At 50.7% G+C, this 27663-nt stretch overlaps 5 protein-coding genes across 13 annotated transcripts; 3 read left to right on the top strand and 2 right to left on the bottom strand.

Moving 5' to 3' along the window:
• Positions 1 to 250: 250 nt before the first annotated feature.
• LOC100118098 (serine-threonine kinase receptor-associated protein) lies at positions 251 to 2543 on the top strand. Its single transcript, XM_001600270.5, has 5 exons — positions 251 to 636; positions 962 to 1260; positions 1366 to 1595; positions 1680 to 1816; positions 1914 to 2543. The coding sequence occupies exons 1-5, from the start codon at positions 522 to 524 to the stop codon at positions 2120 to 2122; spliced, it is 990 nt and encodes a 329-aa protein (XP_001600320.1). The 5' UTR covers positions 251 to 521; the 3' UTR covers positions 2123 to 2543.
• On the bottom strand, positions 2272 to 15521 carry LOC100119054 (peroxinectin). The gene is made up of 9 exons (XM_031926176.1): positions 15029 to 15521; positions 10982 to 11061; positions 10811 to 10901; positions 9061 to 9224; positions 7120 to 7727; positions 4844 to 7021; positions 4132 to 4744; positions 3643 to 4046; positions 2272 to 3511 (listed from the first exon to the last, which is right to left on the bottom strand). The coding sequence occupies exons 1-9, from the start codon at positions 15049 to 15051 to the stop codon at positions 3248 to 3250; spliced, it is 4425 nt and encodes a 1474-aa protein (XP_031782036.1). The 5' UTR covers positions 15052 to 15521; the 3' UTR covers positions 2272 to 3247.
• Positions 15522 to 15805: 284 nt separating this feature from the next.
• On the top strand, positions 15806 to 22319 carry LOC100119019 (clusterin-associated protein 1). Of its 3 annotated transcripts, XM_031926203.2 has the most exons (10): positions 15807 to 15928; positions 16057 to 16247; positions 18299 to 18813; positions 18905 to 19093; positions 19184 to 19820; positions 19917 to 20113; positions 20184 to 20579; positions 20644 to 20882; positions 20955 to 21112; positions 21215 to 22319. In XM_031926203.2, the coding sequence occupies exons 5-10, from the start codon at positions 19670 to 19672 to the stop codon at positions 21499 to 21501; spliced, it is 1428 nt and encodes a 475-aa protein (XP_031782063.1). In that variant the 5' UTR covers positions 15807 to 15928; positions 16057 to 16247; positions 18299 to 18813; positions 18905 to 19093; positions 19184 to 19669; the 3' UTR covers positions 21502 to 22319. The 3 variants fall into 3 exon arrangements, with proteins under 3 accessions (XP_031782062.2, XP_031782063.1, XP_032453784.1); XM_032597893.1 differs by having other exon boundaries at positions 19184 to 20113; positions 21215 to 22314; XM_031926202.2 differs by lacking the exons at positions 18299 to 18813; positions 18905 to 19093; positions 19184 to 19820 and having other exon boundaries at positions 15806 to 15928.
• LOC100118054 (peptidyl-tRNA hydrolase ICT1, mitochondrial) lies at positions 18655 to 19450 on the top strand. The gene is made up of 3 exons (XM_032598763.1): positions 18655 to 18813; positions 18905 to 19093; positions 19184 to 19450. The coding sequence occupies exons 1-3, from the start codon at positions 18655 to 18657 to the stop codon at positions 19448 to 19450; spliced, it is 615 nt and encodes a 204-aa protein (XP_032454654.1).
• Positions 21540 to 27288, bottom strand: LOC100118938. Of its 7 annotated transcripts, none has more exons than XM_016984460.3 (7): positions 26979 to 27288; positions 26666 to 26899; positions 25935 to 25994; positions 25520 to 25792; positions 25216 to 25436; positions 24915 to 25149; positions 21540 to 24841 (listed from the first exon to the last, which is right to left on the bottom strand). In XM_016984460.3, the coding sequence occupies exons 4-7, from the start codon at positions 25778 to 25780 to the stop codon at positions 23735 to 23737; spliced, it is 1824 nt and encodes a 607-aa protein (XP_016839949.2). In that variant the 5' UTR covers positions 25781 to 25792; positions 25935 to 25994; positions 26666 to 26899; positions 26979 to 27288; the 3' UTR covers positions 21540 to 23734. The 7 variants fall into 7 exon arrangements, with proteins under 7 accessions (XP_016839949.2, XP_031782056.1, XP_031782055.1 ...); XM_031926196.2 differs by having other exon boundaries at positions 26666 to 26949; positions 27029 to 27288; XM_031926195.2 differs by having other exon boundaries at positions 25935 to 26075; positions 26666 to 27288.
• Between the last annotated feature and the right edge of the window lie 375 nt (positions 27289 to 27663).

Below are 27663 nucleotides of genomic sequence, written 5' to 3'. Positions count from 1 at the left end.
ACTCATATACGCACATAGCTCAATCGCCAACTACTTCGGCCAAGCCAAGTTTTACCGCCAGAGTGAGCCACCTGGACTCACAAGTATGTTCATTATTTCGTTCGTACTACTTATCATGAAAGGAAATATTTTTAGCCGGCTGGTGAAAAAGGCCGACTTAGACGTCTCTTGCGACATTCTTTTTAATAATTGTCTCATATTTAAAATAGCCCTGCAAGCTCTACTCGAACACACACGCATTGCACGATATTGCATAAAGTGCGCGCAGTTTGCGCGATGCTCCGTCGGTCTAATCACGTCCGAAGTGCCCATACTTACCCACCTACGAGCTATATATAAGTATACACACCAACCAGTAAGGCAGTAATCAGTATGCGCGCATTTTGTTTTATAACACACAAGTCATAGCTTCTTAATTTCCCGTTGTCACTACTTTTTCGTCAAATCTCATAATCGTCTACAATTCTCATCTTTTGTTCGTTTAAATATTCCCGAATGTCAAGTGCAGCAACCTGATCGAAATGGCAAATTTAAGACAGACACCGTTAACTTGTAGTGGTCACACGCGGCCCGTTGTGCATCTTCATTTTTCGGACGTCACAGATTCTGGCTATTACTTGATTTCAGCTTGCAAAGGTGATGTATTATTATATTCTTATATTTCATTTCTGTATCAAGCGAGTTTACGAATGATTGAGCCGCGTAATTTCATGCTCCTTCACTTGCACTACCTTTTGAGGTTAGGATCCTGTGATGGTCCGAATTTTACATTTATTACTGAGTGTAGCTTTATTAATACTACTACACTAACATTTCGACAAGTACATTTATAAAGAAGAAAAAATTGAGTGTTGTAGCTGTACGAATATTTTGAGTAAACGGCATTAACTGGAGTTTAAGTTAGTTGAAAGTTGATATATTTTAAATTGCAAACTGTTGTTTCAATGAATTGCTTTCATAGATGGCAAGCCAATGTTACGACAAGGTGATACTGGTGATTGGATTGGTACCTTTGAAGGACATAAAGGAGCTGTGTGGGGTGTTGCTTTGAATTCGGAAGCCACTAAAGCAGCAACCGGAGCTGCTGATTTTAATGCCAAAGTTTGGGATGCAGTTAGAGGAGAAGAATTACATTCCTTTCAACACAACCATATTGTTAAATGTGTAGAGTTTAGTAAAGAGTCCGAATATCTTGCGACCGGATCTAACGAGAAACTTGTGCGAATTTTTGACTTGAATAAACCAGAAGCTGACCCACAGGTGAGATTTGTGAAAATCCCAATAGAAGCTTATACATTTTTTTCATAGCTTACAATAACGTTCAATGCAATAAATTACAAAAATCATGCATATTTATTTTGATAGGTTTTTTCTGGACACACCAGTGGTATCAGACATGCAACTTTCTTTGACAATGACAAACTACTTATAACTTGCGCAGATGATAAGACTTTGAGAGTTTGGGATAGAAGTAGTGGTCTAGAAGTTAAAAAACTTGAATTCCCAGCCATCCCACGATCTATGGAATTATCCAAAGATGGAAAGATTATCACAACGACTCACTCTAATATTGTTACCTTCTGGGATAGTAAAGAGTGAGTTATTATAACTATTTTAACATCGTACACTTGTGCAATCGATAATGTGCACGAGATTCAACTTTTGCCTATTTCACACAGGTTGACCAAGCTGCGAGAGTTCACCGTGCCGACACAGGTAAATAGCGCCAGTTTACATCCGGACAACAGTATATTTGTTTGCGGAGGAGAGGACTTGAAAATGTACAAGTTTCACTATACTACAGGTGTAGAAATAGGTAATTCAATGTTTGCACATATTTTAAAATGTCTAATAGGCTCACAATTTTCGAGATAATTGTTTTAGCTAATGTTCAATCTTGCAAAATATTTCAGAATCTTTTAAAGGACATTTCGGTCCCATACATTGCGTACGTTTTTCTCCGGATGGTGAACTTTATGCGAGCGGTTCAGAAGATGGAACCTTGAGACTGTGGCAGACTACTGTTGGCAAAACTTATGGGCTGTGGCGTTGCGTTGAGCAGCCTTCAGCGCAAGAAAATACTAGCATAATAAATAACAAGCAAGAGGTGACTGCCAATTGAGATTTGAGTGGACCAATACGGGTTGATTATAATACAAACATACAAGTGAGTTCTCAAACAAAATTTCCGAAAAATTGATGAGGACGGACTGATATTTGAAAGGAAGAAACGATTATATTTCATAGATTCATAGTATTTTTCAAGTTCAATCGAGTGTTCAAGGCTAAATTCTGTGTAAATAAACATGTGAAGATATCTTGTTTTTAACTTTCTCTGCTTGGACAGAGAGTTGTGATAGCGACTTGATTATTTTGCGTAATGATAGGCAGACAATGAAAAATAAACATTAACATTTATTAACGTTATACACACCATATAATTTAATCATACAAAAAATGTATAAAGCTTGTGAATTAAAAGTTAATAAAGAGTTTACAAGATACGAGATGAATGAAAATCTAACGTGTCTAACGTTTCTCTAGATCGACAGTTTACATTGTACATTTCTCCCGACAATTTTTTTTGTATAAAACATTAATCCTCAAAGTCAAAGCGATTCTTATTTCTCTAATCTATAAATAGTAATGTATGAAATTTGATTGTTACAATTTTATTCGTATATTTTTTAGCGATTTATTCATTAACTACTTATATACTTACATGCTTGCAAGGATTCACAAAGGAGATTGAGAATTCGACTTTCAGTCGCCTTTTGCGTTCGCATAATATAAGAAATCATACAGTAGGCTCGTTGTAAATGCACTAAAAATCTTAAAAGTACGAAACTTACATTCTATATTTACATTAACTTTAATATCAATTCATCCTTGCTCGCCGATTTAAGTACAAGTTGGACGCCCACACCTGTAGCGTTCCTTATTTTAATCAACGCGATACGTTATTTCATTGTGCTGTTTTCAAGTAGGCACTGGAAATAATAAGTATCCATAGACTTGTGAAAATTTCGAACGATCATTTTAAATGGCTAGCTTGCGCCCCTCGAGCGACAGTTGGGTTGCAGGTTTGGGTTGCAAAGCGCGAAATCTCGTATGCGATAGTATTGGGATGGATATAGGGTCGAAAAGCTATACATCTGTACTCTGGCGTGCTGCATCCCTATGGTCTTTGCATCTGCATAGCGGGGAGATTGCGTTTGACGATTGACGAGTTGCAGGCTTTCTTCCATCAGCCGATGAACTGCGAAAGATCTGGCAACTTGAATCCATTGAACGACGAGGAGAAGGAATTCCGAATGTTACTTCGTTGCTGAGAGAATCCGGGAAAGCTGTTGGAGGACTTGAATTGCAGGTTCGCAGAAGAGGAGCCTTCCGTGGCCGCGAGCACGAATCCGCACTGCGCAGTGCAGACGTCGTCCCGCAGGATCGCCTCCCTCGAGGCCTCTCGAAGTAGCTGGTTGCAGTCTGTTACTCTCAGCGAGGCGCAATGCGTCTGCAATAATTACAAACGCGCACACACACACACACACACACACAAAGATCATCGTGATATGTAGAGAAAGAGTCGATAATGGATATAATAATCCGGCCGCGCGGATAAGGATAAGACTAAGTCGCACTCACCCCCTCGGCCGTACAGACGCAGCTGGTGCAAGGCGTCGGGAAGCCAGACTCGCCGACGGCGACGTTCCTGCCGCCGATCTGGCAGCCGTGCCTGGTCTCGCGCCAGGCCTCAAAGTTCATGTGGGGCATCGAGCCGCAAGGCACCCTGGGGTTCAGGAAATTCGAGGGCAGATCGAAGGCCGCGCGCTGCATGTCCGTGTGGTGATCCATGTTCTCGCACATGATCTTGGCCAGGGTCGTCTTGCGCACCTCGGCGAGCTGGTGCTCCGTGAAGCGGATGTTCGGGTCGTCGGTCTCGTACCAGAAGCGGTCGCACTTGCGCGCCTGCCTCATCTGGATGGCGATGATGCAGGCGAACGTCGGACCGACCAGTCCGCCCTGGAGCGGCCTCTCGCTCATACCACCTGTGGGCGTTTCGAAGGCGGTTAGGCGCGACGTCGCTTGGCCGGCTCGAGGCAGCTATCTGGAGAAGGGGGCTAGAATACGCACCAGGGAAGAGGTCGATGTCGTCGACCGTGCTGTAGACTCTCCTGAGCCTGGCGATCACCTCGGGCGCCATCTCCCTCGCGAGGTCCTCGAAAGTCGTGGCCCGCTTGAGGTTGCAGAGAGCCCTGTAGCTGTTGTAGCCGGGCAGACCGTGGTCGCGCGACCGCTGGATGTTGAGGGCGATGAGGTCGACTCCCGAGTGGGGTATGCCCTTCTGCTCGAAGAGGTGGTTCGTCACCTCGCCGGTGATGAACTGGTCGAGCGTCTCCATGGGCGTGGAGACGAGGCCGCGGACCATCTCGTCGATCATCTCCGGCTGGTAGAGCATGTCGGGGTTGAAGAAGCCGTCGCGCAGCAGAATCGGCGGGTCGACATTCTGATAGTTGCGATCCATGCGCGGCAGGTGGGGCCGCAGCAGCGAGTGCCCGATTCGGTAGGCCGCCGTCGCGAACTCGTTGAGCACGCTCGGGTTGCAGCTGGGCGAGTACTCCTTGTAGTAGCCCTGGGGCAGCAGCTTCAGCCCGTAGAGGCTGACGGCGTTCCAGCCGAGGATGCGCGGCAGGAACTCGTTGTACGTCACGTGCTGCAGCATGCCGCTGATGACTCGGCGGGTCTCCTGCGACGGTCGCGGGCGATTAAGCGTGCGTTATGAGTATTGCGGACTGTGTGTGTGTGTGTGTGTGTGAGAGAGAGAGGGAGAGGAAAACAAGCTCACCTGGAAGAGCTTCTCGGCGTCCCAGTGAGGATTGACCGCCCTGAGGCCCTCCATCACGCGGTTGTGCTCCCTGACCCAGAGGGTGTGCATGACCGTGAGGCCGGGCTGCTCGGAGGCTCGACCGTCGCCGCCGATGAAGCAGTAGCCCGAGGGGGCCTTGCACTCGGGGTGGGTGCGCGACTGGGGCAGCAGGTCCTTGCCCCGGCTCGGGTGGCTCGTGATGTTCATGCGGCCGTTGAAGCTCCTGAGCACGTTGGCGATGCAGTGGTTCTCGCCGTAGACGGCGGAGGCGTCGAGGAAGCCGGTGTTCTGGTTGATCTGCTCGCGCGGCCCGAGCTGCTGCTGCCCGGGCAGCGATCTCATCGAGGGGATGCAGAGCCGGGCCCCGGTGCTGATGTTCACCTGGGGGTAGTAGTGGTCGTTGGCGGGCACGGGGAAGGGATTGCACTCCGGGTGGACCGTGTGCGCCGAGTCGCAGGCCCTGCAGCTGGGAATGGACTCGGCGAAGCCCTTGTGGATGGGCGTCATGGTGAGGTCGTGGTCGAGGAACTGGGCGAACTGCATGACCATGAGGGTGTAGCGGTTGTGCAGGTTCGAGATGTCCGGGTGGATGACGGTCGAGATGGTCCTGGGATTCGGCAGGGGCAGCCCCGTCACGAGGGAGCTCGTCCTCGGCTTGGAGACTCCGTCCTCGTAGACGGGAGGCAGGAGCCGGGCGAAGGTCGTCAGGGACTTGGCCAGGTTGGGGTTGCGCAGGTTGTTGCAGTGGCCGGAGAAGGTCCGGTAGGCCGAGGTCGGGTCGCAGGGCCCGTCCTCGACGGGGCAGTCGATCTCCTCGTGGTTCGTCGGCATCTGGTGCTGCTGCGGGATCAGGCCGGAGAGGTCGACGTTCTGGAGGATGTCGTTGAACTCGTTGCCGATGCCGAAGCCGCCGAGGACGTTGTCGGCGCCGGCGGCCTGCCGCCTCCTGCGCCTGCGCCTGCGACTCAGCCCGTCCAGGCCGTTGACGAGCTCGTTGGTGGCGAGCTCGAAGAGGATCGACGAGTTGGCCAGCAGGAGCGCGTCCCTGTTGGCCTTGGAGAAGCTGGCGGCCGTGCCCTGGGGCGACTTGGGGTCGGCGACGCGCTGCTGCAGCCAGGAGTTGTACTCGAGCTGCTTGCGCTCGAGCAGCTCCTGCTCGGCCCTCCTGATCGCGGCGCGGAGCACGTCCTCGTTGATCTCGGCCGCGATCGAGGCCGCGATCGAGGCCGCGTCCTCGCCGCCGCCGCCGCCCGCGCTAGCCTCGACGCTCATGTGGTTGTCGGCGAGGGGCCGATTGGGCCGATGGGGCCGGGCCCCCGCCGGCGTCGGCTCACCGCCCTCCGCCTCCTCCGCCTCCTCCGCCACCTCCGCCTCCTCCTTCCAGGCCGACAGCTCGAGCCGCGGGTGCTGCTCGCAGCCGATCCTCGCGTTGAGGTAGGGGTCCTGCTGGATGAACGCCTTGGGCTGGATCTTGCCGATGCCGCTCGAGGAGCCGCAGAGCACGCCGGCCAGCGAGACCTTGCGGATCTCGCTGATCTGCTCGGGCCTGAGGCTCGACGGCGGGATGTCGTTCTCGTACCAGAAGCGGTCCGAGTTGCGCAGCTTGAGCAGCTGCTGGCGCAGGAGGCAGAGGAAGGTCGGCCCGACGGCCGCGGCCTCGCTCGGCTCCTCGAGCGCTCCGCCGAGCAGCAGGTCGACGTCCTCCAGCCGGCCGGCGTAGCTCCTCTCGAGCAGCTGGGCCGCGCCGGGCCGCATCAGCCGGCTGGCCGAGAGGCTGCTGAAGTTCCGCAGCTGCAGCTGGCCGCCGGAGCAGTAGTGCACGTAGTCGACGTAGCCGGGCATGCCGTGCTCCCGGGCGGCCTGGACGAGCAGGGCGCTCGGCTCCCAGCCGGGCGGCGCGGACTCGTCGCCGGCCAGCTCGAGGTTCAGCCGGTTGGCCGGGAGCGCGAGCTGCGCCTCAAGGGCCGAGCTCTCGGCGCGCCTGAGCGAGGTCAGGGCCTGCAGCCCGGCCAGGGCCACGGCGTCGAAGGCCCCGCCGCGGTTGGTCGACGAGTAGCCGGTGTAGAAGCCGCTGCTCATCGGGCTGAGCTCCCTGTCGGCGTGGACGGCCTCCCCGAGCACGCTGGGCGCGAACTCGTTCATCGTCACGTGCTGGAGCTGCGCGCGACGTGCCAAGCGGGTTAGTGCGGGATACATATATATATCTATATACATATCATAATCATAGGCGAAATATAGACTGGATAGAAGGGTACCTGAGCGACGACGGCGCGGCGAGCCTCGAGGTAGAGCCTCGTGTCGTCCCAGTGCCGGTTGAGCGAGGCCAGCTCGTCGGCGATGCGGTTGTGCTCGGCGAGTATGGCCCGGTAGAGCTGGCCGAGGCTGTGGTTGCCGCGGGCGCAGAGCTCGCACTGCTCGATGTCGACGCGGCCGCGCTCGTAGCTCCTGAGCTTGTGCAGCCGGTCGTCGTTGTTGCCGTAGATGTCCGAGCCGTCGAGGTAGCCGGAGGCGCCGTTCATCTGCTCGCGCGCCTCGAACTGGCAGCTGTGCGCGCTGAGGGTCGGCGCGGTGCGCCAGTACTCGAGGCAGCGGCCCTGCCCGTCCCGGACGGCCAGGCACTCGGGGTGCGCCGGCTTGCGCGAGCCGCAGCAGTCCTCGCCCCGGCGACGGCTCGGCCGCACGGGCTCCGAGATGTCGCGCAGCACCAGCTCGGACCAGACGCCGGCCAGGCTGCTCAGGCCCTCGTGCAGCGCCGGCCTCGTCGCGGAGCCGGATGCCAGCCCCGCGCGCACCGCCGCGCTCACCTCCCAGGCCGGGGCCAAGCTCTGCTGCCTGCTCGCCGACAGCCGCGGGCTGCTCAGTCCTGAAATGCGCAATCAAGCGCGCGGTTTATCGTTATTCTCTGCCTCGCCGATACTCGCAGTCGTGAGCCGTCCCCCAGCTGATGAGGCCTTTCTCGAGAGCGGTGCATTTTTGAGGAGAAATTTAGAAAAGGCGCTCGGAATATACATATTTATATACATATGTAGCTATTTACATTAACATATTTCAGGGCTCCACGAAATCTTGGAATCGCATTTTATGATCGTGCCGCAGGTGTGCCTGCAGCTACTTCCTCAAAGTTAACGCGGCGAATAGGATCGTGGTCGTAATATTATACGCGATCGTTATGAATCGTTTGAAAAGCAAAATCAAATCTGAGGGAGGGAGGGAGGGAGGAGAAGGAATCTCGCGACCGATGCGGCAGTGTTTTGACGACGGCCAAAAAAGTGAAGGCACGAGGAAAAGGCCGTCTTCGTCTTCGATCGATTCGAGGTCGTCCGCGCACGCGTGTATAATACTTAGCTATATATATAAGGCTTTAGCGCCTCGAGCGAAAGGAGAAGGGGAATAAAAAGTGAGCGAAGATTAAGAGGAAGCACGCGTGCACGTTCGTCTCTCTTTCGAATACAGCTTTCTTATTTTTCAGGTCTCGACTTATTCTTCTTTGCCTGATCTCACTTTCTGCGTTTTCGCCCGACGTTTTTTCTTTTTATTGCTCGGCTTGAGAGACGCGGCGCTTCTGTTCGCTCGGCTGATGTGCTTTTCGCGCACGAAGGTATCTCTGGCTTGACAATAGTCATAACGCCGACTGCTATTCGCGTCTTGCCAGCCTCGCTCATCTGTTATACACTTTCGTCCGTTTCAGCATCTGGCCATCGTATTCACTGCAGAAGATAATGCCGTTACGCGCACCAAACTCACTCTCTCGAGTACCGGCTCGCGCGCGCCGACGATGCAAGAGACGTATTATGCAATTTCTCGCTAACTTTCTTAACAGGCTCGATATTGTGCGATGGATAAATAAATGAATAAATGAATAAATAAATGCACGCGCGTAACTGCACAGGTTACAAGAGAGGTAGGCAGGTAAAGACGTAGGCGGGGAAGATAAGAAGACAAGTGGAACTTGTAACTTGTAGTACGATACGGCGAGGATGCAAGCGCGCGGACTCGAGGCGGACATGTCGCGGCAAAGTTGCGACATCGAGCGAGGCTTGCGAGCTGCAGCATGCTAATCCGCCTTTTCTAATCGCGCGTTCCGATTTTCACTTTCCATTCGCGAGCGCGTGACCCGGCGCGCATGCAGGTTCCAGCTCGCGCTGCAGCGATACTTGCGCTAGCTTGTGTCCTATACACAACAGGAGAGAACTCACCATCGGCGTAAGCGGGCGGCAGTAGTCTGAGGTAGGGCGATCCTCTGGCGCCCCAGGCCGGGTGTCTCACATTGTTGCAGGCCCCGGAAGGCGTCCTGTACTTGCTCGGCGGGCAAGGCCGGTCCTGCCTGACGCGGCACGGCTCTTGCTCCGCGCGCTGCTGCCTGCAGAGGAAAAAAAGAGAAAACGCCGGCCCGATTAGTACTTGTGCCCATACGAATACGCGCAGCATCGCGAGAGCTATCCATCAACGCGCGGGAGCTGAGCAGGAAACCGAGAGCCTGCGCGCGAGCGTTCCTTCCCTCCTCGCTCCGAGCTTTTCTTGCTTATCGGATGCTCGAGCGTCATCGCCGCGACGGTAGGACAATCCGACAAGAACTGGATGTGTGTCTCGGTCATTAATAACAGCTTCGAACGACGTACTTCCGGATTCTCTGCATTCCTCTGCAGTTTATTGTCTTAATTAACTATTTCCTCCCAATCGATTAGCGGGCGCATTGGCCCACTCGAGCGTTTCTTCTATATCGATGTTGCACACAGGCAAGCGCAGGCAGGTATATGTAGAGAGTGACTAAATACCGGAAGCAGAGTTTGTATAATTTACATCTTAATCGCGCACGAGCCGCGCATAGTGTATGCGAAGCCGATTCAACCGAATAATTTATACATATATAGGCCGTGTGATGCGCCTCGTTTTAATATGATTTTGAAATCTCTCTCCGACATAGAAAGCAGTTCCGAGGATAATCGGGCTTGGGTATTTTCGGCTAGAAAATTCATCATAAATACCGAAATCGAAAATAACTTTACATCGGACTCTGCACACTAGCTGATTAATGTAGCGCGCTGGCCTGCTTATGGAATTACAAATTTATAAACTCCGTGTTTTTTAGAAAGTTCGTTTCCAGCTCCGTTACATGCAAATCAGCCCGACATCGTTCTACATTACGCTGCACGTAATACGCGTTGAGTAACTATTGAAAATCAAAATAAACGCCAAAATAAAAGTTGGATTTTATTTTTCCGCCCGTGCGAGCTGCCGGCGCACTCTCGCACATACAGCACCTAGACGTACGTGCACGTATACAAGCGCTCTTCCGCGTTATTTTTAATAACGAGCCCTCCTTTCGCCTCTCCAATTCGTCAAGAGTTGCGCGCGCGGCCCAGTCACTTCCTAGTTTCTCTGGCTTATTGCTTCTCAAGCCGTATACGCGGCGCGCTTTCTTAACGCTTAGCCGTCCAATACTTAAAGGTACTTGTTTTCTTATACGCCGCGCGTACTCGCACGGAATTAGAGTCGCGCCGGGCTGCATAATATACGAGCATGTGAGCTATACGGCTGTGTGTGAATTTTATCGATGCGTTATTGCACGCGAGATATTTCGCCTGTCGCGTTCACAAGAAGCGGTTCAGCATCGCAGAACAACTATGCGCGGAATTCGACGCGTCGCGGCGCAAGCAGCCGCGTGTTCGACTTTTACTTTCATGGTCGCGGGTCTCGCGGGCGGCGGCGTGCTCGGTTATCCTATCCTCTCCTACTCGCGTGTAGAACTTTTGAAGAAATGAATTTCTGTGAATGAACTCCCCACACAACAGCTGTATTCGCTGCAACTGTCGGGATGCAAGGCAAGTACGAGCAGTAAAGTCTGCCTTTCCAACGTGCTGCTGAGTTGCTGCTTTTTGCTAATCCGCTTAATGGACTTCATAGTACCTGGCGCAGTGTGGCTTTGAAACAACTGCAGACACTTACCTGCGGTGGCTCGTTTGAAGGGTGAACCGCTCGGCTTCTATCGCAGCGCGCGCTCGAGCCTGCAGGTCATAGTCTACTCCATATACGTAATCTGAAGCAGCGCGTCATCACAGATGTATTTATTAGATTTTTCAAAGTGTATTCTCAATTTGGAACATGGCTGAAACTTACCGGAAATGTCGAATTGTCGACGATCAAGCGGGGAAAGTGCGGATGCCGAATAAAGCAGAGTCAGCAAGGCCAAGCTGGTTCTGAAAGAGAATGGGCGCTCGGTCAATCGATTGCTTGGCATTTGAAATTTAAATCGACCTGCAGGCCATAATTATGGGATTATGGGGCAAAGGCGGCGAGATCAAGTTTGGCCTCGGGCGCCGCCGCGATCTTCTGTAGTCGTGTGTGCTTGCGCACAGGCCACGGATAGGTCAGGGAGAGAGAGAGAGAGAGAGAGAGAGAGAAAAGCGCGCGCATCGCGCAGCAGGCTCTCGAGTGACTCAAGTCCAGGGTCGGTACTCGGTCCAGTTATCCAGTAACCGCCCGAGGCTGCACACACCTATACCCGTGTAAAGCAGGCGCTATTTCTTCCGCCTTCGCGGAGCCGTTTCTCTTTTTCACCTATAGAACTGCACTCTCCTTCGTCGTATTATATACTCGCACGCTATACAGCTCATACCCGTGGTACAATCGGTTCGAACGCAATTTCATCAACGGCACACAGCCATTTCGCAAACGGCCGAACGGCGCGCGAGCGCGATTTCGTTCTCTTCTTTTCCCGCGTATGACAGGAAAAACCTGGAACCGCCTGTCATGAAAAATAAAAAGGCCGGCCGCTATTCCGCCGAAAAGTCACGACTTGGCTCAGGAGAGAGAAGCGAGGCAAGCGAGACTCGTCCGCGCTCTCCCGGCGAGCCGATAATTCAGTGTCAGTGGGTCAGCTCTCGGAAGCCCGCACGCTCTCAGCGCTCTCAGTGTGCGGAGCAGCGTATACGCGCATGGCAGGAGAAATCTTTCTTCTCCTGCGCGCTGAATCTTCGCAGGCACGCACGTTCATTCTATATGTGCGAAAGTATGCGCCGACCATTATTTCTCGCGGTAGTCGAATGACGATCCTTGGTAGCGGCGATACCGGCACTACGCTATGGACTTGGCCAATGTTAATTTTCGCATCGTCTATATACCAAGATCATGTCTTGCGGCTGCAAGCGTAACTTTAACTACTTGAAATTGCCTTCGGAAATAATTGCGCGTGTGCGCGGTTTTTTCCATTTTTCCAGCCAGAGCAAAAACATTTGGACGCGGCGTGGTGCTACTTCCCCATCGCGAGGTGCAACGAGCGCGGTCTGAGCAGGCACGGCCCGTATCCCCTGAAGCGGCTCAAAAGCTCAACAGATGCGTGCCGAGCGGACGCGTGAAAACGTAGCCAGCAGGTCGCTCTCGTTCCCGCGCTCCCGGCGCGCTCGAGGAAGTAGACGCGGCAACGAGTAGCCTACGGGTAGCCGTAACCGCCGCCGCGCACGCGATCGGGTGAAAGTGGAATCGGCTGCCGCCGCCGCCGCCGCCGCATCCGCCCCGCGCGCTCTATTGGCCAATAGCCTAGCGGCCGCGCTCGTTTCTTTTTCTCATGGGTTATTCCGCAACCCTCTCCCTCTCTCGCGATGACCACTCGGACGCTTCCCCGGACTTGGGACTCGCGCCGCCGCCGCCGCCGCGGGAACTATGAATTTTTCATGCGCGCTCGAGCCGCTCAAACCGGTTCGAAAAAGCGAAATCCGCGAAGAGGAGTAGCTGCCGCCGAGTGCTCTCGTGCGTCACGCGCGCCCAAACGGCTGGCCCGCTGGCGCAGTTCCGGGATCGCTTTTTCCATCGGCTCTTTCTCTTTCGTCCGGACTTTTCACACGCTGCGTTTACGTTTCCCAAAGTCCCATCGAGATGCGAGAAGGCCGTTTCGAAAGCGCGAGCCTCCTCGCCGATGTGCGGGATACGCGCGCAGAGCGTATAATGACTAAGTAGAACGGGTGATGTGCGCGAGGCGCAATTTCGAGCCTGAATTTCGCAACCTTGACCCGCCGCCGGCCGCGTACGCGCCGAGAAATGTCCCTCTTTCGCAACGGCGAAAATAATGGAAGAAAGGAAAGTCATCGTGTCCGCACTCGACGGACGGGAATCTGCGGGATGCGCTGGGATGGAATGGAGCACACTATATAGCCATCGTATATTGGAATTCGAAAGCGCGGCCAGCGCTTGTTTATTTTCCGGCTGCTGGCGCCTCGAGCTGGAAACCATCGAAATTTCAAGTGCGGAGAATCGAGCGAGCAGCCGGCCGCGGGCGCGGGCGCTGGGACGCGCGACGAGCAAGCGGAGCAAGCGGAGCAAGCGGTTCTCCTTGACTCGGCGTCTTCGTGCCAGTTGCATCTTCTCGACTCGCGAGCCGTTCCTTTCCGATTACCTAAGCGTCCGCGTCGGGATGAGACAGGTGGCCGCTTTTATCTCCCGCGCGCGATGCCGTAATCCATCACGGCATCCACTCTATTCTATCCCGCCGCCCGCGACGATAAATTTCAATGAATTCGATTGTTACGCCAGATAGCGCGCCGGCGGATCGGTTTTCCCCGAGGTTTTTCCCATCCGCGATCCGAACGCCTGAATCTACGCGCGAGCATACAGCCGCGCTACGGGCTCGAGTGACGAAAGCCACAGCTGATAAAAGTCACATCAGCACATTAGCCTTAACTTTCCGTAAAACGTGTCCGTTTTTTCCCGCGCGAATTGCGCCCGACCGCAGTCTCGGCGGCGACTCAGTCGAGCGCAATGCATGCGGTGCAACACCTCTGCACGGAATCCATTTGGGAGAGAGAAAAGGAAGAAAAGCAATTAAAGCAAACAAAAGCTATCCGCTGCAGAGCAGCAATGAGCATGATTAGCATAGAAGAAGCAGTAAAAAGACGGAAAACAAAGAAAATTTCCTGTCAACGTACACGCAGAGTGTCGTTTGTCCCTGACCTAGGCGATAACGAGGTTACGCACTACGCCCGCAGCAGTAGCAATGAGTAAGAAAATTGTGAAAATTGTGAAAATTGTGAAATTGCATATCCGCGCGCGAGCAAGCGTCGTGAGTCGTTTTTCCGCGAACAAAGTCAGCGTCAACGGATGAAATTGAACTAACGAAGAATTCGCGACGCGCTCTCGCGCTCCCAATCCTGCGAGAGACAATCGGCACAATTTATGGCATTCCGCGAAAAAGTGGGTATGTCATGGGTACAATATGGAAAATACCCATTACGCAGTAAAAGCTGCGAATCAGTTGCCCCAGCTGCAAGAGCGCTGCAAATTTAGTTGTAAATTTCAATGAGCCTACTGAAATGAGCCCGCATCGGCCAACTTTTCCCCGATACGCAGTAGCGAACAATTTGTCAGTCCTATTGACTCCGCCGACTGATTGTGTGTGTGTGTGTGTACATGCTAATTTTACGCTCCCGTTTTTGGCCGATTCCTTTCTTATTTTTCCTCGCCGCGCACACTTTCTCCCTATCTCTCTTTTTATCAAGCGCGCCGGATCGATTTCCACGGCGCATTGGCGACCGATCGCGTAATTCATACGGGGCATGCAAGTAGCATTATAGTGTTGTTTATGATGGAAAATCGAATGCCGTTATTTTCCCATTTCCATTGAACGAATTCTGATTTTCGACAGACGCTCGAAAGCGGCGGGAGAAAGTTCACGAGTGCGTCGCACGGAAGAATTCGGCTCGCGCGTACGACATTCCAGCGGGACATCGTCGGGAGCCGAGCCGAATCCACCCGTGCGCCGGTGCTCTGGCGCTTATGGGAGCGTGCAGCGGAATTGCATAAGGCGGCGTCGCGCGAATCCGAACCGTCCGCACGTGTGCTCTTTTTATGATAAAATGCGCCGCACTCGTGTGCGTGCGTATCGGGGGAACTTTCACGCCGCGCGGCAACGAGTCGAAGAGCCAAATGCTTTCTCCGCGCGGAGCGTACGGACTGTACGGACTGTGCAGCGGAGAAATAGCGAAGGCTGGATAAAGAATGTCCGATGTGCACCGAGCTTTGACCTGCGGTGGGCGCGCGCACGCGCTAATTCGTGTCACTGGGTCAGTCATCAGCGATCCGGGATCAGCCGCACGCAGGCGCCGGTCGCGGCGCTCCGGAATTTCGGCAAAGTCGTAGCAGGGCGCGGAAATGAGAAGAAAGGAGGATACTCACCGGAGAAACGCAGCGCTCTTCATTCTCGCTGCTGAATGGGGCTGCGGCGTCGGTCGGGTTCTGAGAAACTTTGAGAAAAGCACTTTCTCGGCGCCGAGTCGCTGCTCGCTGGGCGTCCGGCGCGCGCGCGCGCGCTCGGCAAGACTCGCAAGAAAGATCGCGAGGTGACGGACCGGCAGAGTCGGCACGATCAAGTGCTCAGACTGCGCATCGCGTGAAAAGGCAAAACCGTGGCGCTCGGGCGACCGCCGCTCGCAACTGAGGCTCTACAGCTTTCGCTCTCGCTCTCTCAGCGTAGTCTCGGCCGGCAGCTCGCGAGAGAGTGAAAGAAATTCCGTGCTCTCGCGCGCGAGCCTACTGAGAGCCGCGGCGCGCCGCCGAAAATGCCCTCCTCTCCTCCTCTGCGACCGAGCGACTCTACCTGTCCGCGGCTCGCGCGGCTGTGTGTGCGTGCGAGAGCGCGCGCGCGCGCGCGAGCCACAGCCGCAGGTGAGATGTGCTGCTGATACTTGGAGTGGAGGCTTCGCCCACACGCCGGACGCCTCGCATCGCATGCAGCCACCCGTGTCGCGAAAAGAAGGTGCGAGAAAAGAAAGGTCCTTCCGCGTCTCTCTCTCTCTCTCTCTCTCTCTCGCGCGCGCCGCGCGCCCAGCTGTGTTATGTGTGCCCCTCATCCCTGCCTCATCGCCCATTGAGGGATTCGCGAATCGCGATACGGGGTTGAGCCGCGTGCGTGCGCGGGCTTTGCTTCTTTTGTCTCGCTCCGCGCAGCAGCAGCAGCCCGCAGCGGCGGCAGTCTCCGTCTTGCTTTCACAAGGAGAGATCGCGCGCCCGCAGCTCTTTCCTTGCCTACCTACACCACACAATAATGCAGCGTGTATGCTCTTGCAGCGCAGCTATGTGAGTGTTCCCATCATTTCGCGCGCGCGCGCGCGCCTTATACAGAGAGGCATTTCTGGTCGGCCGAATCGCGACTACGGGAAGAATTTTGCGGCTTACTTTGTTATATTATTATATTATTGCCCCAGGGAGATTTCGCGCCTCAACGCTCAAGCCAAAACAGGCAGCCTGCGCACCAACGTCCTCGGAGAAAAGCAGGAAGCAAAGAGTGCGCAGTGCGAGCCCCGAGTACGGGATTGGATGTGAGGAACTGCGCCGCTGCACCGACTTCCTGTCAACGTAGATGCTGCAAATTCCACTGCGTTGGATTTCAAATGCGGTATTAGGCGAGACTCTCAATGACGCGGCCGTGTTTACTTGCGGCGCCTGACGTCAGCATCGCTCGGACATTAGCTTGTCGAAAATGTCTTCCTTATTTGCTCTCCGCGACCCTGTGTACGCCGTCTAGGTAGCGGCTAATAGGTGTACACTACATTTTTGTCCAAGTACGTGCGCGATTCATTCTTGTGTCAATTCGACATGACCAAGTACCAACAGGCAAAATCTCGTATTAGAATAATGCTGCCCGCAGCGGAGGAAGCGCCGGCGCAATACGAGGCATCGCATCGGCAGCGGGCAGAAGCTGCAGCGAGCGCTCTTCTCTCTCGCGCGCGGCTTGTATACTTACTTTCGCCGCGCGCTCGTTACACTAGCCGTACCGTGTGTATCTGCGCCGTCTGCGCCGACTGCGACGGGCCTCACGTTCGCGTATAAGGCTGAAGCCGCCGAAGGCATAAGGAGGCCAGGGGCGCGAGGGGCATAGCAGCGACTGGCGGCGAGGGGAGGGGTGGTCCGAGGGGGCGGCCGAGTCACGGGACTTAGTGAAAGTGTCGGAGTGAGAGAGAGAGAGAGAGAGAGAGAGAGAGAGAGAGAGAGAGAGAGAGAGAGATGCCTTCCTCCTCTCGTCATGTGATGCGCGCGCGCGCGCGCTCTCTTGTGTGTGTACCACCGTGTATATACATGTGTGCGTCATTATTGCTACAAACAACCTCGAGCTATGCCTCGCGTGCCTGCGCGACTGCGCGACGTGATCGCTGCGCCGCATGCTTGGCCTATGGGCGATGCGAGCGACGTAATTACCGATTGATGCTCTCCCCTATCTATACTGCACACTATATATGCATGCACATACATATACATCCGCAACTGAATTAGGCTGCGCCCGCCGCAATTTCGAAAAGAGTTATAAATCTTACGTAAGAGTGCGCGCGCGCGCGCGCGCGCTTTCTTACATACCGATACATTATGCCATTAACTGTACGCATCTTTCGCTCGCGGCGACGATTACAAGCTTTTCTTTCTCTTCGCGCGCGTCCACGCACTTTTGTTATAGCTCATAATTGCGGTCCCTAAACTAGCGTTTCGATTGAAAAACGCATCAGGTAATTGCGTATAAACGCGTACAAGTAGTTAGTTCCGTTGAGCGCATTACATATGACAACTGTTACATATGATACAACTTCTTGAACATTTGACGCAGGCTTTTTAGCATTGGCTTTTCTTCTGCTCCATTGCGCAAACAAGCCGCTACGATTTGGCAATTCGAGGAGAATGCGAGAATCGTGCCATCGTGCCATCGTGCCATCGTGCGCGCGCGATACGCCGAGAAAAGCGAAGAAAAGTGACTGTACTTAGCCGGCATTCGCCTGCGCGCATCAGGCTTCTCGCAGCTCGCTACAGCTGTACGCGCTCGGCGGGCCACTTGGCTTTTCAATTTCGCCAGCTCCAACCTTCGCTGCTGCAACCACTGAAACTAGCTACTGAAATTCGGCATACTCTTTATTCCCTAGCCCGCGCAGCGCTACCAAGAAACCAGCGAGATACATTTTATGATTCAACATTTCACCATTTGCAGTTGTTATAACGAGTAAATTGCAACGAAATTCGCCGCGCGTGCCATAAGTATATGCCATAAGTATACACTATTATACGCTGATGGATTCTCTCTCACATATCGCATCCTGTTTTTGCGGTTTATGCCTCCCGGCAGTGTTTTTGTACACCTCAAAATTACGAAGAATAGATTAAAAGTTTGCGCGTCATCGAATACGATGGACCAGAGCTGAGATCGTCGTATAATTCACGGTCGACCTTTACAAACATTTTTTCGAGCAGTTTACATTTCATTTCACTTAATCAAAAACCTGTGAAACTACTATAGCCACGCGTGTGCTATCCTCAGACATTATCTGACAGATTTACATGCACGCACACACACACACACGCATATATATTTATAAATTTACTTTTTTCCTTTTAATTAATTCCTTTTTTTATTCTTGGTCAAAATAGTTGACTACAGTTTTACAATAAGCCTTTTATCTTGAATAGAGAATTGTGAAAAGATGCCAACTCAGAAAACCCAACAACATACCGGTACAATCCTCATTCTACAGCTGGTTTATATCTGCAAAGAGCATCGAAAAAGTGACGGAACCCCATCAACTCATCAGACGTTCAGACTATATAATACTTATTAGATTATCTACGCGCTCTTTTCGACATTCCTCGTTTCGGTTCGGTGTTCCAGTTCCGGACGTTTCAAGATGCTGGCGGATCTGCGCGTGTGGTGCGCCGGGGGGCATCAAGTGCGGTGCTTGAAAATTAACCTAGCTTTCTCTGCTTACTCTTTTAATTTAATCATTTCCAAGTTCGAGTAAGAAAATTTATTCATCTAAAAATAAATCATGAACCACATAGGACAACAGTTTTTGAAAGTTTTGAAGAACGATCTAACAAACAAAAGCTTATTATGTGCTCGTGGAAGAACTCTATCATACAAAAGCGCTTATAGCTTGGAAAATCTGTATCCAAAAAGCAATTTAAATTTGAGTTCACCAAATTTTGTAAGTTCCGAGCGAATCATGAATTTTTTTTATACAAGCAACGTTCGAGCAATTTTTATCTCTTGCTTGTGTGCTCTTTTCCTGATTACAGTTAGCCAAAGATCCATCTGCAAAGTTTAGCGGGTATATTCCTATAAAAGAAATAGATGTGACGTATTCCAGCAGTAGTGGTCCAGGAGGTCAGAATGTTAATCGTGTCAGCACAAAGGTGGATTTGAGATTCAAAGTCGAGGATGCATCCTGGTTGTCCAATGAAATAAAAGAAAAATTATTGGAAAAGGTTAGGAGTCTTTAAATACTTCGGATCTTATTATCCAATGTATTCTGCAAATTTTTTACTTTTTACTCCACGTTACCAATCTATTCGCAGCATCCAAATCAGATAAATAAAAATGGATATTTAATAATCAAGTCTGATCTGACAAGATCGCAGCAATTAAATTTAGCCGATGCTTTACACAAATTGAGACAAATGATTAGAAATCTCATTGAGGTGCCATCTGAACCATGTGAATTGACACAAGAGAAACACAGGAAGAAGCAGATAAAGGCAGCTCAAGAGAGAGTATTTGCTAAGAGAAGAAGATCGCAAACAAAAAGTGATAGACAGGGGCCAAGCGTGTACGACAGCCTCTAGTAGTTTCTGTACATATGCCGTTCGAAAATACACATTGATGACATTTCATAAATACCTTCATTATCTAAAATAAATATAACCATTGAAAAATTAATCAAGTCCAATACGTGATTCATTGATTGCTTGAAACTCCCATTTTTTTTGCTGGCATTAAACTGCAGCAACAACTTGAGTTTAAAGGTTAATAGGTGCAGCTGCTATCGCTTCAAAAAAATAACCATGGCAACATACAATGCCTTAAGAATGAAAACATTAGAATATATGTATCCATATGTGTGTGTTGTTGCAAGTCCCACTGGCATCGGCAGTTTAAGTATTGTGGATAAATATACAATTAGTATTACAAAAATGTCCTTTCGCGATTTAAGAAGTAAAAGTTTATATAATATAGCATTGATGCTGAATTACTACTCACTAGCACGTGAACTAATCTATTTTCATATGCTTTCTGATTCTATTTCAACAGATTTCACTGAAATGATGCGAGTTTTGGGCTACCCAAGATTAATTTCTCTATCTAATTTCCAACAACCTAATTTTCCTTTAGTAGCAGAAATACTCGTATGGCTTGTTAAACGATTTGATAATGATGCCAATGTACCCAAAGAACACAGCACAGAACAAGAACGTATTGCTCTTATTCGTTATGCTGCTGAATTCATGGTTTGTTCATTAAATTTTCACTCTGAACCTGCAAATGTTTTTCAATATTTTATTCCATTTTTCTTTCCAGATCAAAACTGTAAATATACGACTGAATCCAAAAAAACTCTACATGGCTGATGGCCACGCAGTAAAAGAACTATTAAAAGTAACCTTTTTACTTTACGAAGCGCAGTTGCAAAGTACAAATGATCTATTACAGTCTGATAATGAAACTAGTGTAAATTTTGATATCACTGATCGATTGAGCGATTTAAAAGCTACAAGGCAACTGGCTAGTCAACTGACAATCAATGGAGCAACCCTCTACGACTTACTCGGAAGAGAAGTAGAACTACGTGAAATTCGCAACTCTAAAGTAGCTAATCAGTATGATGCTTCAGAGATTGAAGTAGCTGTAAAAGAAGTCATTCAAAGCACTAAAAAGGAGATTGATGAAACTAAAACTCAGATTGAAAATGTGAAGGTATGAGCTGTTGTACGCCAATTTGACCAAGTATTTTGAATTTCTACTCTCTTATTATTACCAGGATACAGAACAAAATTTGGATACACGAATTGAGAGACGTCAAACAGAATTAGAAAGAAATCAGAAAAGGCTCCAAACTTTACGAAAAGTTCGACCTGCTTTCATGGAAGAATTTGAGAAGCTCCAAGTTGAACTGAAAACTTTGTACGATGATTACCTTCAGAAATTTCGCTACTTGGCATACCTAGAACATCTATATGAAGATGCAGCCAAGGTGGAACAAGAGAGATTCGAACGAAGGTATACGACATTTCTGAATTTTCATTTCTTATTACTGAAGATCGGATGATTTAAAATTACGTTATTCATCAGGCAGGCGGCAACTAAAAAGCAATTGGAGCAATTACGCATTGATGATGCTAACATTGATAGCATTATAGAGGGTAACGATTCTATATTCAATACAAATTTGCAGAATTCACTTGCTCTTGGCGAGGGGGAGAGAAAACCTTCTGAAAATGCTAATCCAGGTGCGCAAACATTGTATTAATCATGATTCGGTTAGTATGTATTTTCGACCTGAGATTTAATATTGATTCATTTTGACACACACACACACACACACACAATAGACGCAAGAAAATCAGCGAGGATGAATATCACACAACGGAGATTGTATGGAAGCATGTCTGGTAGACGTCAACGCGGCGGCGCTGGCGGAACGATTCGTGAACCAAACGGAAGCGTCGCATCTTCCGACTCAGACAGTGACTTATTAATCGACAATATTGATGACGACGACGACGATGATGATTTGCTGAATTCAGTTGACCCTGCAATGGACGACTTCAATTCCAAACATAATAATGAAGAAAAACGGGCAATGAGCAAGGTAGACCATACCGACGATGAATTCTAATGAAAGTGGCTGGGTGTAAGTGAAAAATCATTGCAGGCTTTTCATGTTACTTTTTTCATTTTATTAAATACCAGTAGAGAAATAATTATGAATACAAGTACATTCTTTCATTTTTTCTAACAATTCAAGTTGGGATAACAACAAAACTTGAACGACTTGGCGCAGTTTGTAACAAGTGCGTGTTTCGATGATCGATATGCAAATTACAGCACCAATTAAATCTAGTCTCTCGTTGCTTTGAGTGTAAATTAAAACCGCGTTTAAAATATACATGAAAGTAGAAGGTTTGACGTCAAGGATAGCTCCACTTATGTACAGATTGCTTGTATATGTTGATAATATAAAAACTGGTGCGATAATATAAACATCATTTAAACTTTCATAAATAAATCATTACAAAATTTTATGAAATTACTGTATAAATTTTCAACTAAAATATAATATTATATAAAATATTAACGGTTACGATGTAAAAACTATTTCTTTTATATCGCATAATGGCAATAAGAAGAGACGATCATTCACTTGTTTTTATTTCCGTGTCCTTTTTTTATTACGATTTAATTATTATGTTAAAAGAAAATTCATACAATGCATTTACTAAATTTTGTACATAAATTTACAAATATTTCACACATTTTTCGTAGCGATTTTGCACCATATTGAATTACTTAATACGCAGTCAAAATGACTATAGCTGTCTTTTTGTGAATACATTATTGAGATCTATATAATATGAGAGGCTCCTTTATCGGTGATATTCGCGACGTCGACGTAGCTAATTGTATAATGAATAAAGAAACATTAAATAAATACAATACTTTTGTTTGCATGTTATATATTTATAGTGTTATTTCCGATATAATAATTTGATTGTTATAGCTATACAATTACACCGATCATGCGAGCCGCTTAGTTCTATCATAGCGTAATGGTTTCAACTCCATTACATCAGATATGCGTGTTTCTTTTTCTTATAACATACCAATTCTTATAGAAATACCTATGAGCACTACCGGCTGGCAATATGATAATAATACCGTAAATAAACCATGTAGCAATATAATATGAGCCATATAAGATCTCGGATGAAAAATGTAGGCCTGCGATGACGTATATGTGCATATTGATATCAAGGTACATCAAAACATAATTAAGACGAAAATGAGAAATGATTTCATATACGTATTTATAACTTGAATGCGAATGATATTATGATAAAATAGCAAAATATATAGTTGCGGTCAGAGTGGGGATAGCTGAATCTGAATGGTGCGTCCGTATGCATAAACATCTAAAAGAGCACTCGTGATAACTAGATTAGACAAACTAGCATAGTATAGATGAAAGAAATGAATAATGATATTCGTAGTACAGGGTGTCCAAACCTATCTATCAGCAATAAATCGCGTCCACGATGATATACATCAGCTGATTTGATGCTGAGAAGTTACTATATAGAGCAATATATCGTACAACATAGCCAGCTGATGGGCTACAGTGCATTTTAGCGCGGGAACAGCAATTTTGGACCCCTTATATGTGTGTGTGTGTAATGTAACATTATAAGATAGCCAGCTCAGTATCACATTTCATGCTCGCGGCGTACGCTGAGTGCGCACTTGTTTATGTACATATAATTGATATAACAAATCACGAATACGCTTATGGATTTTCAAAAATTCCGAAAAGCACCAGAGCGCTCATTATTGAAGCTGCTCTTATCGATATTATATATCACGCGCGCGCCCACTTTCTCGTCGCCAAGCCATTGCGCTTACCTAAGTCGGCGATTTCGCGGGACACTCGTAGAAAAATATCTGCTAATCTATCGGCTCGTGGAGCGGTTATTATACAGCTGTTTGTTTCCTGTACCTCAGAACGCAGCTATCGGGGGTGCGTTGTGCCGTGATTGAGCGATCGCTCGAAAAGCGCATAATTCAACGCATCCGATTGCATTTCCGATCAGGCCGGCTCAGCTGAGCTGCTAATTGCTGTGACAATAAATTGTCGTTTGCGGGCCAATATCATATATAATCATATATGCGTTATACGTACGAGAGAACGATGAAAGTTGTGTATTAGTTGCGTATTAACGTGTGCATTATTACATCGGAGTATATAATGGAGTAGGCGCGCGTCAGTAGGCGTAATTGTAAAAGTAGGTCCTGGCGAGGATGGGCCGGCCGGTGAAGTTGGCGAGCAGCAGCTGGAGCTGGAGGCTGGCCGAGTGCTACCTGCTGCCGGCGGCGGCGGCGGCGGCAGCAGGGCGCTCGGTGGGGAGCTTATTACCGCCGGCGGGCGGCTCGCCGAGCTCCGGCAGACCGGGGCAGAGGAGCGCGAGCTCCTGCCAGACGGCCTCGACGCGGTCGGCCAGTCGGTCGAGGTACTTGTAGGCCGTGCGGTCGACGATCGAGGCCGTCTTGACGCAGTCGTCGCCGCCGAACTCGCAGACCCGGTAGTGGTGGAGTATGGCCGCGTCGGCGGGCACGTTCACGGTCCCGTGGCCCGGCACGAACTCCCAGACGAAGTGGTTGCCGGCCTCGAGGACGTCGCGCGGCCGGCAGACGTACTTGCTGCGCTGCTTGTGCGGGTGGAGCTTGGCGCGCCGGCGCGTTTTGCGCAGCGTTATCAGGCCGGCCTCGGTCGCGCGGCGCGACGTCCTCACGTACGGGTCGTCCGGCCACTGGAGGTAGAAGAAGGCGTTCTGGAAGGAGTAGGCGCCGGCGGCGCCCTTGCCGCTCGCTCGGCCGGCGGCCGGCCCGGGCTGCTGGCGCTGCTGGCGCTGCAGCCAACCGATCAGCTCGGGGATGCTCTCCTCGCGGCGCGGCACGATGAACTCGTCGAGGTCGAGCAGCGCCAGGTACTCGTACGCGTACATCGAGCGGTAGAGGCAGTCGTTCAGCGCGGCGAAGAGGCCCTCGGTGCGGATCTCGCGCTGCGACACCATGTCGAGGTGGTGCCAGGGCAGCAGCTGCACCAGGCCCTTGCCCTCGTAGTAGCTGAGCGCGCAGCCGGCCTCGCTGCCCAGCGTGTCGTTGTACAGCGTCACGTGGCTCGCGCCCAGGATCCTCTGCAGCTCGATGAACTCGACCAGCTGCAGCACCCGGTTGTACTGGTAGTGGAGCGGCTTGACGCAGATGGCCAGCGGCTGGCGCTCCTTCGGCCTCGCGGCCGGCCGGTTCTGCACGAGGATCCGGTTGGTGGGGGCCGCGCGGAGCCGCGCGACGATGCTCACCGCTTCGGGCACGAGCTCGGCCGAGGCCCGGGGCTGCTCCTTCGGCAGCGGGCAGATGACGAAGCACGCGCTGTACTTGAGGTTCCAGTTCTCCCGGATCACCTGAATATCAGAGAGTACTTTAGACACGCGCGCAATTATTGGGATGCATCATGATCTATGCCGAACAGCACACCTTGACCCTGGCCGCCACTGTTATCGAGCTCGTCCTCGTGGCGTTACTGCCCGGCGAGCTCTGGCCCGGGTACCAGAGCCTGCACCAGACCCGCTCGGGACCTCTCGTCTTGGTGGCGCCGATCACCCGCACCACCCCGGCGGAGCTTGCGCCGCCGCGGTTCAGCGCCGTGGCCGGCCCAGTCGCCCCGCTCGGTCTCTCGTCGTAGTAGGCCGAGTAGACGAAGAATTTGAACCTTGAAGTCGCACGGCGGATTACCTTTTGCGCAAAGCGCATGAGATTGTATGACTGTACAACTTACCTGGTGTTGGTGACGGGCAGCCATTCGGCGTGCGTGAGCTTGAGCTCCCGGTCCAGCTGGGGCAGTCGCGCCTCCAGGCTGGTGGGCAGGCTGGCCAAGCCGCGCGGGTCCCCCGGTATGGCCGCAGCGGCCGCTGCTGGTATCCGTGACTCGTCCCCGCGCACCAGCATCTCCAGGTGCTCCTCCAAGCCTGCGCCTTTCAATCCCGCGTAATCCTCCGGCTACGCGCAGGCAGTGGCGATGCGTCAGAGCAATAACAGTAGGGCATAGAGGTGAAAGGAAGAGGACTGAAAATACGACTCACCCCAACTTCTTCGTAATCCGGACGATCGGGGGCCGCTGCGAGCCGATGGCCGGATCTATGCCCACCACTGGGTCCGACGCCGCCGACGCCGCCGACGCCAGTCCCGCTGCGCCGCTCGTCGATCAGAAATATCTCGGTGAGGACTATCAGCCCGAAGACGGCGAAGAACATGACGACGAGCATAAATGACATGTTCGCCCGCTCCTTCAGGATGCTCGCGTTGCCACGGCCCCCGCCGGACCCTGAGCGCCGCGCACCCATTCTCCTGACACTCTGAAATCACGAGAGAGTTTATTTTCCAGATATACATTGGCTCCATTCGTTATTGCGGTAAACCTAATCTTCGCTATCAGGTATCATAACTTTTATTATTCGAGGACTTTTAAAAATAGTACTTATATCTCAACTTACTTACTCAGAGTGTTCGATGGTACGGACGGCGTACCACCGCACATGGGGGCGGCAGCTTGTTGTTCTGAAATCAAAGAATGACGGCCTGGTTGAAAAATACCTTTCCCTCAACAGCTTGCTTTGCTTTAAAGTGGCAAGAATTGTCCTTGAAATCAAAACGATCAGTGATTGAAATCATTATAATACAGTTTTACACACGAATCAAGTCGCGCTACTACTGTTTTTCATACCCGGTGAGCAATAGTATATTAGCGTCGTGCATAGATGCGTCGACACGGTTGTGCGAGGATCGATTTCCCACATCAGAGGGCGAAAGAAAGTAGTGTGTCTTACTGGACGCACACACATGCGCGCGCGCGCGCGTATATGCTGCACACACGAATGGAGCAATACAGGTAGGTAAGCGCAAAGTTGAGCTGGTTGATGAAAGCAGCATCTAGACCATTGAATAACGAACATTGTGCGTCGCTCTCCATACAAACAAATTGAAATGTCTTGGTATGTAGGGAGCGCATTTTTTAAATTTATTTCAATTAATTTATTTTCTGCTTGGACTGTATTAGATTTAGGTTTGATAAAAATGTTTATTAATGACGTTGCAACTGTAAGTCTACGACGGATGTATTTCAAACTGTTTTTTTTTTTTTTTCAAGTTGAAATAATAACTGCATATTTATTTTATCGTAGCTGTGGGAAATCGAGGAAAGCGATTGTAAAGAAGTAGTGCATACTCACGCTGATCGAGGATCTGCGCCCTTTATTCGTGGACGCAGCAGCAGCAGCAGCAGCAGCAGCAGCAACATAGCTACTTTTACACTGTTCAGGATCAGTGGCAGCAGCAGCAGCTGCGGTGACAGAAGCACCAGTGGCAGCGGCAGCTGCAGTTGCGATAGTGGTGACAACTTGACGAGTCGGCGGCAGCATATTTGCCTTAATATAATGGTGTTGCAAGGTGGGCGAATGCAAGCACTGCTCAATTGAAGAACTCTCCTGTAGGGCGGTGTACTTTGCCAAGCGTTCTTTATAGGCATAAAATATTCTCGCTCACTTTGTCTGCCGGACTACATAATGTTGTGCGTATATGCAGCCGAAACTGACCCTGCAATGGAATAACCGCGCCTCCTCAAGCAGCCGCGCCGAAACGATGCACACGGTGACATTCGTGCTGACGGCGAGATTCTTTTGCGCCCCACTGCGCGAGGGTGGACCCGCTATACTGGACGCACAGGGCTTGCGCACAAATTAAAAGAGCACTGTGTTGCGCGAAAGCTCGAGAGCACGATCTAGGTAGCATCCTTTGAAAATGGCGAAGGGACACTGAGGCCTGAGCTGCTGCTGCTGCTACTGCTTGTCTGCATCGTCGGTGGTGGGTGGGGGGTGGGGGTGGGGGGTGGGGAAAGTTGTGCTATAGAGCGCGGAAAAGTTAGGCGGCTTGTCGCGACGCCTCCCTCTCTGCGTATACCTATATAACAGATGCGCTATAGGCCGTGCCCTGGCCGCCTGGCGGCTGACGCGCATCCGCACGCGCAGCTGCGATCGATATCGAGTTCGTGCGCATCGGACACTGCGCGTGCACTCTGCAGAGCGCGCGACTTTCTAACATCGTGGATTAAATGCAATATGATTGGACAGAAATCATGCCCTATTTATTGTAGTACACGTATTATTAAGCGTCAAAAACACTAATTAACATATTGTCTCAATTTAATACAAGTCATCAATCGTACTTGAGT

The sequence above is a fragment of the Nasonia vitripennis genome, chromosome 3, assembly GCF_009193385.2.
Source record: "Nasonia vitripennis strain AsymCx chromosome 3, Nvit_psr_1.1, whole genome shotgun sequence".
NCBI lineage: Eukaryota > Metazoa > Arthropoda > Insecta > Hymenoptera > Pteromalidae > Nasonia > Nasonia vitripennis.
The sequence above is the reverse complement of the archived record's forward strand: the minus strand, read 5'-3'. Positions and strand labels throughout refer to the sequence as shown.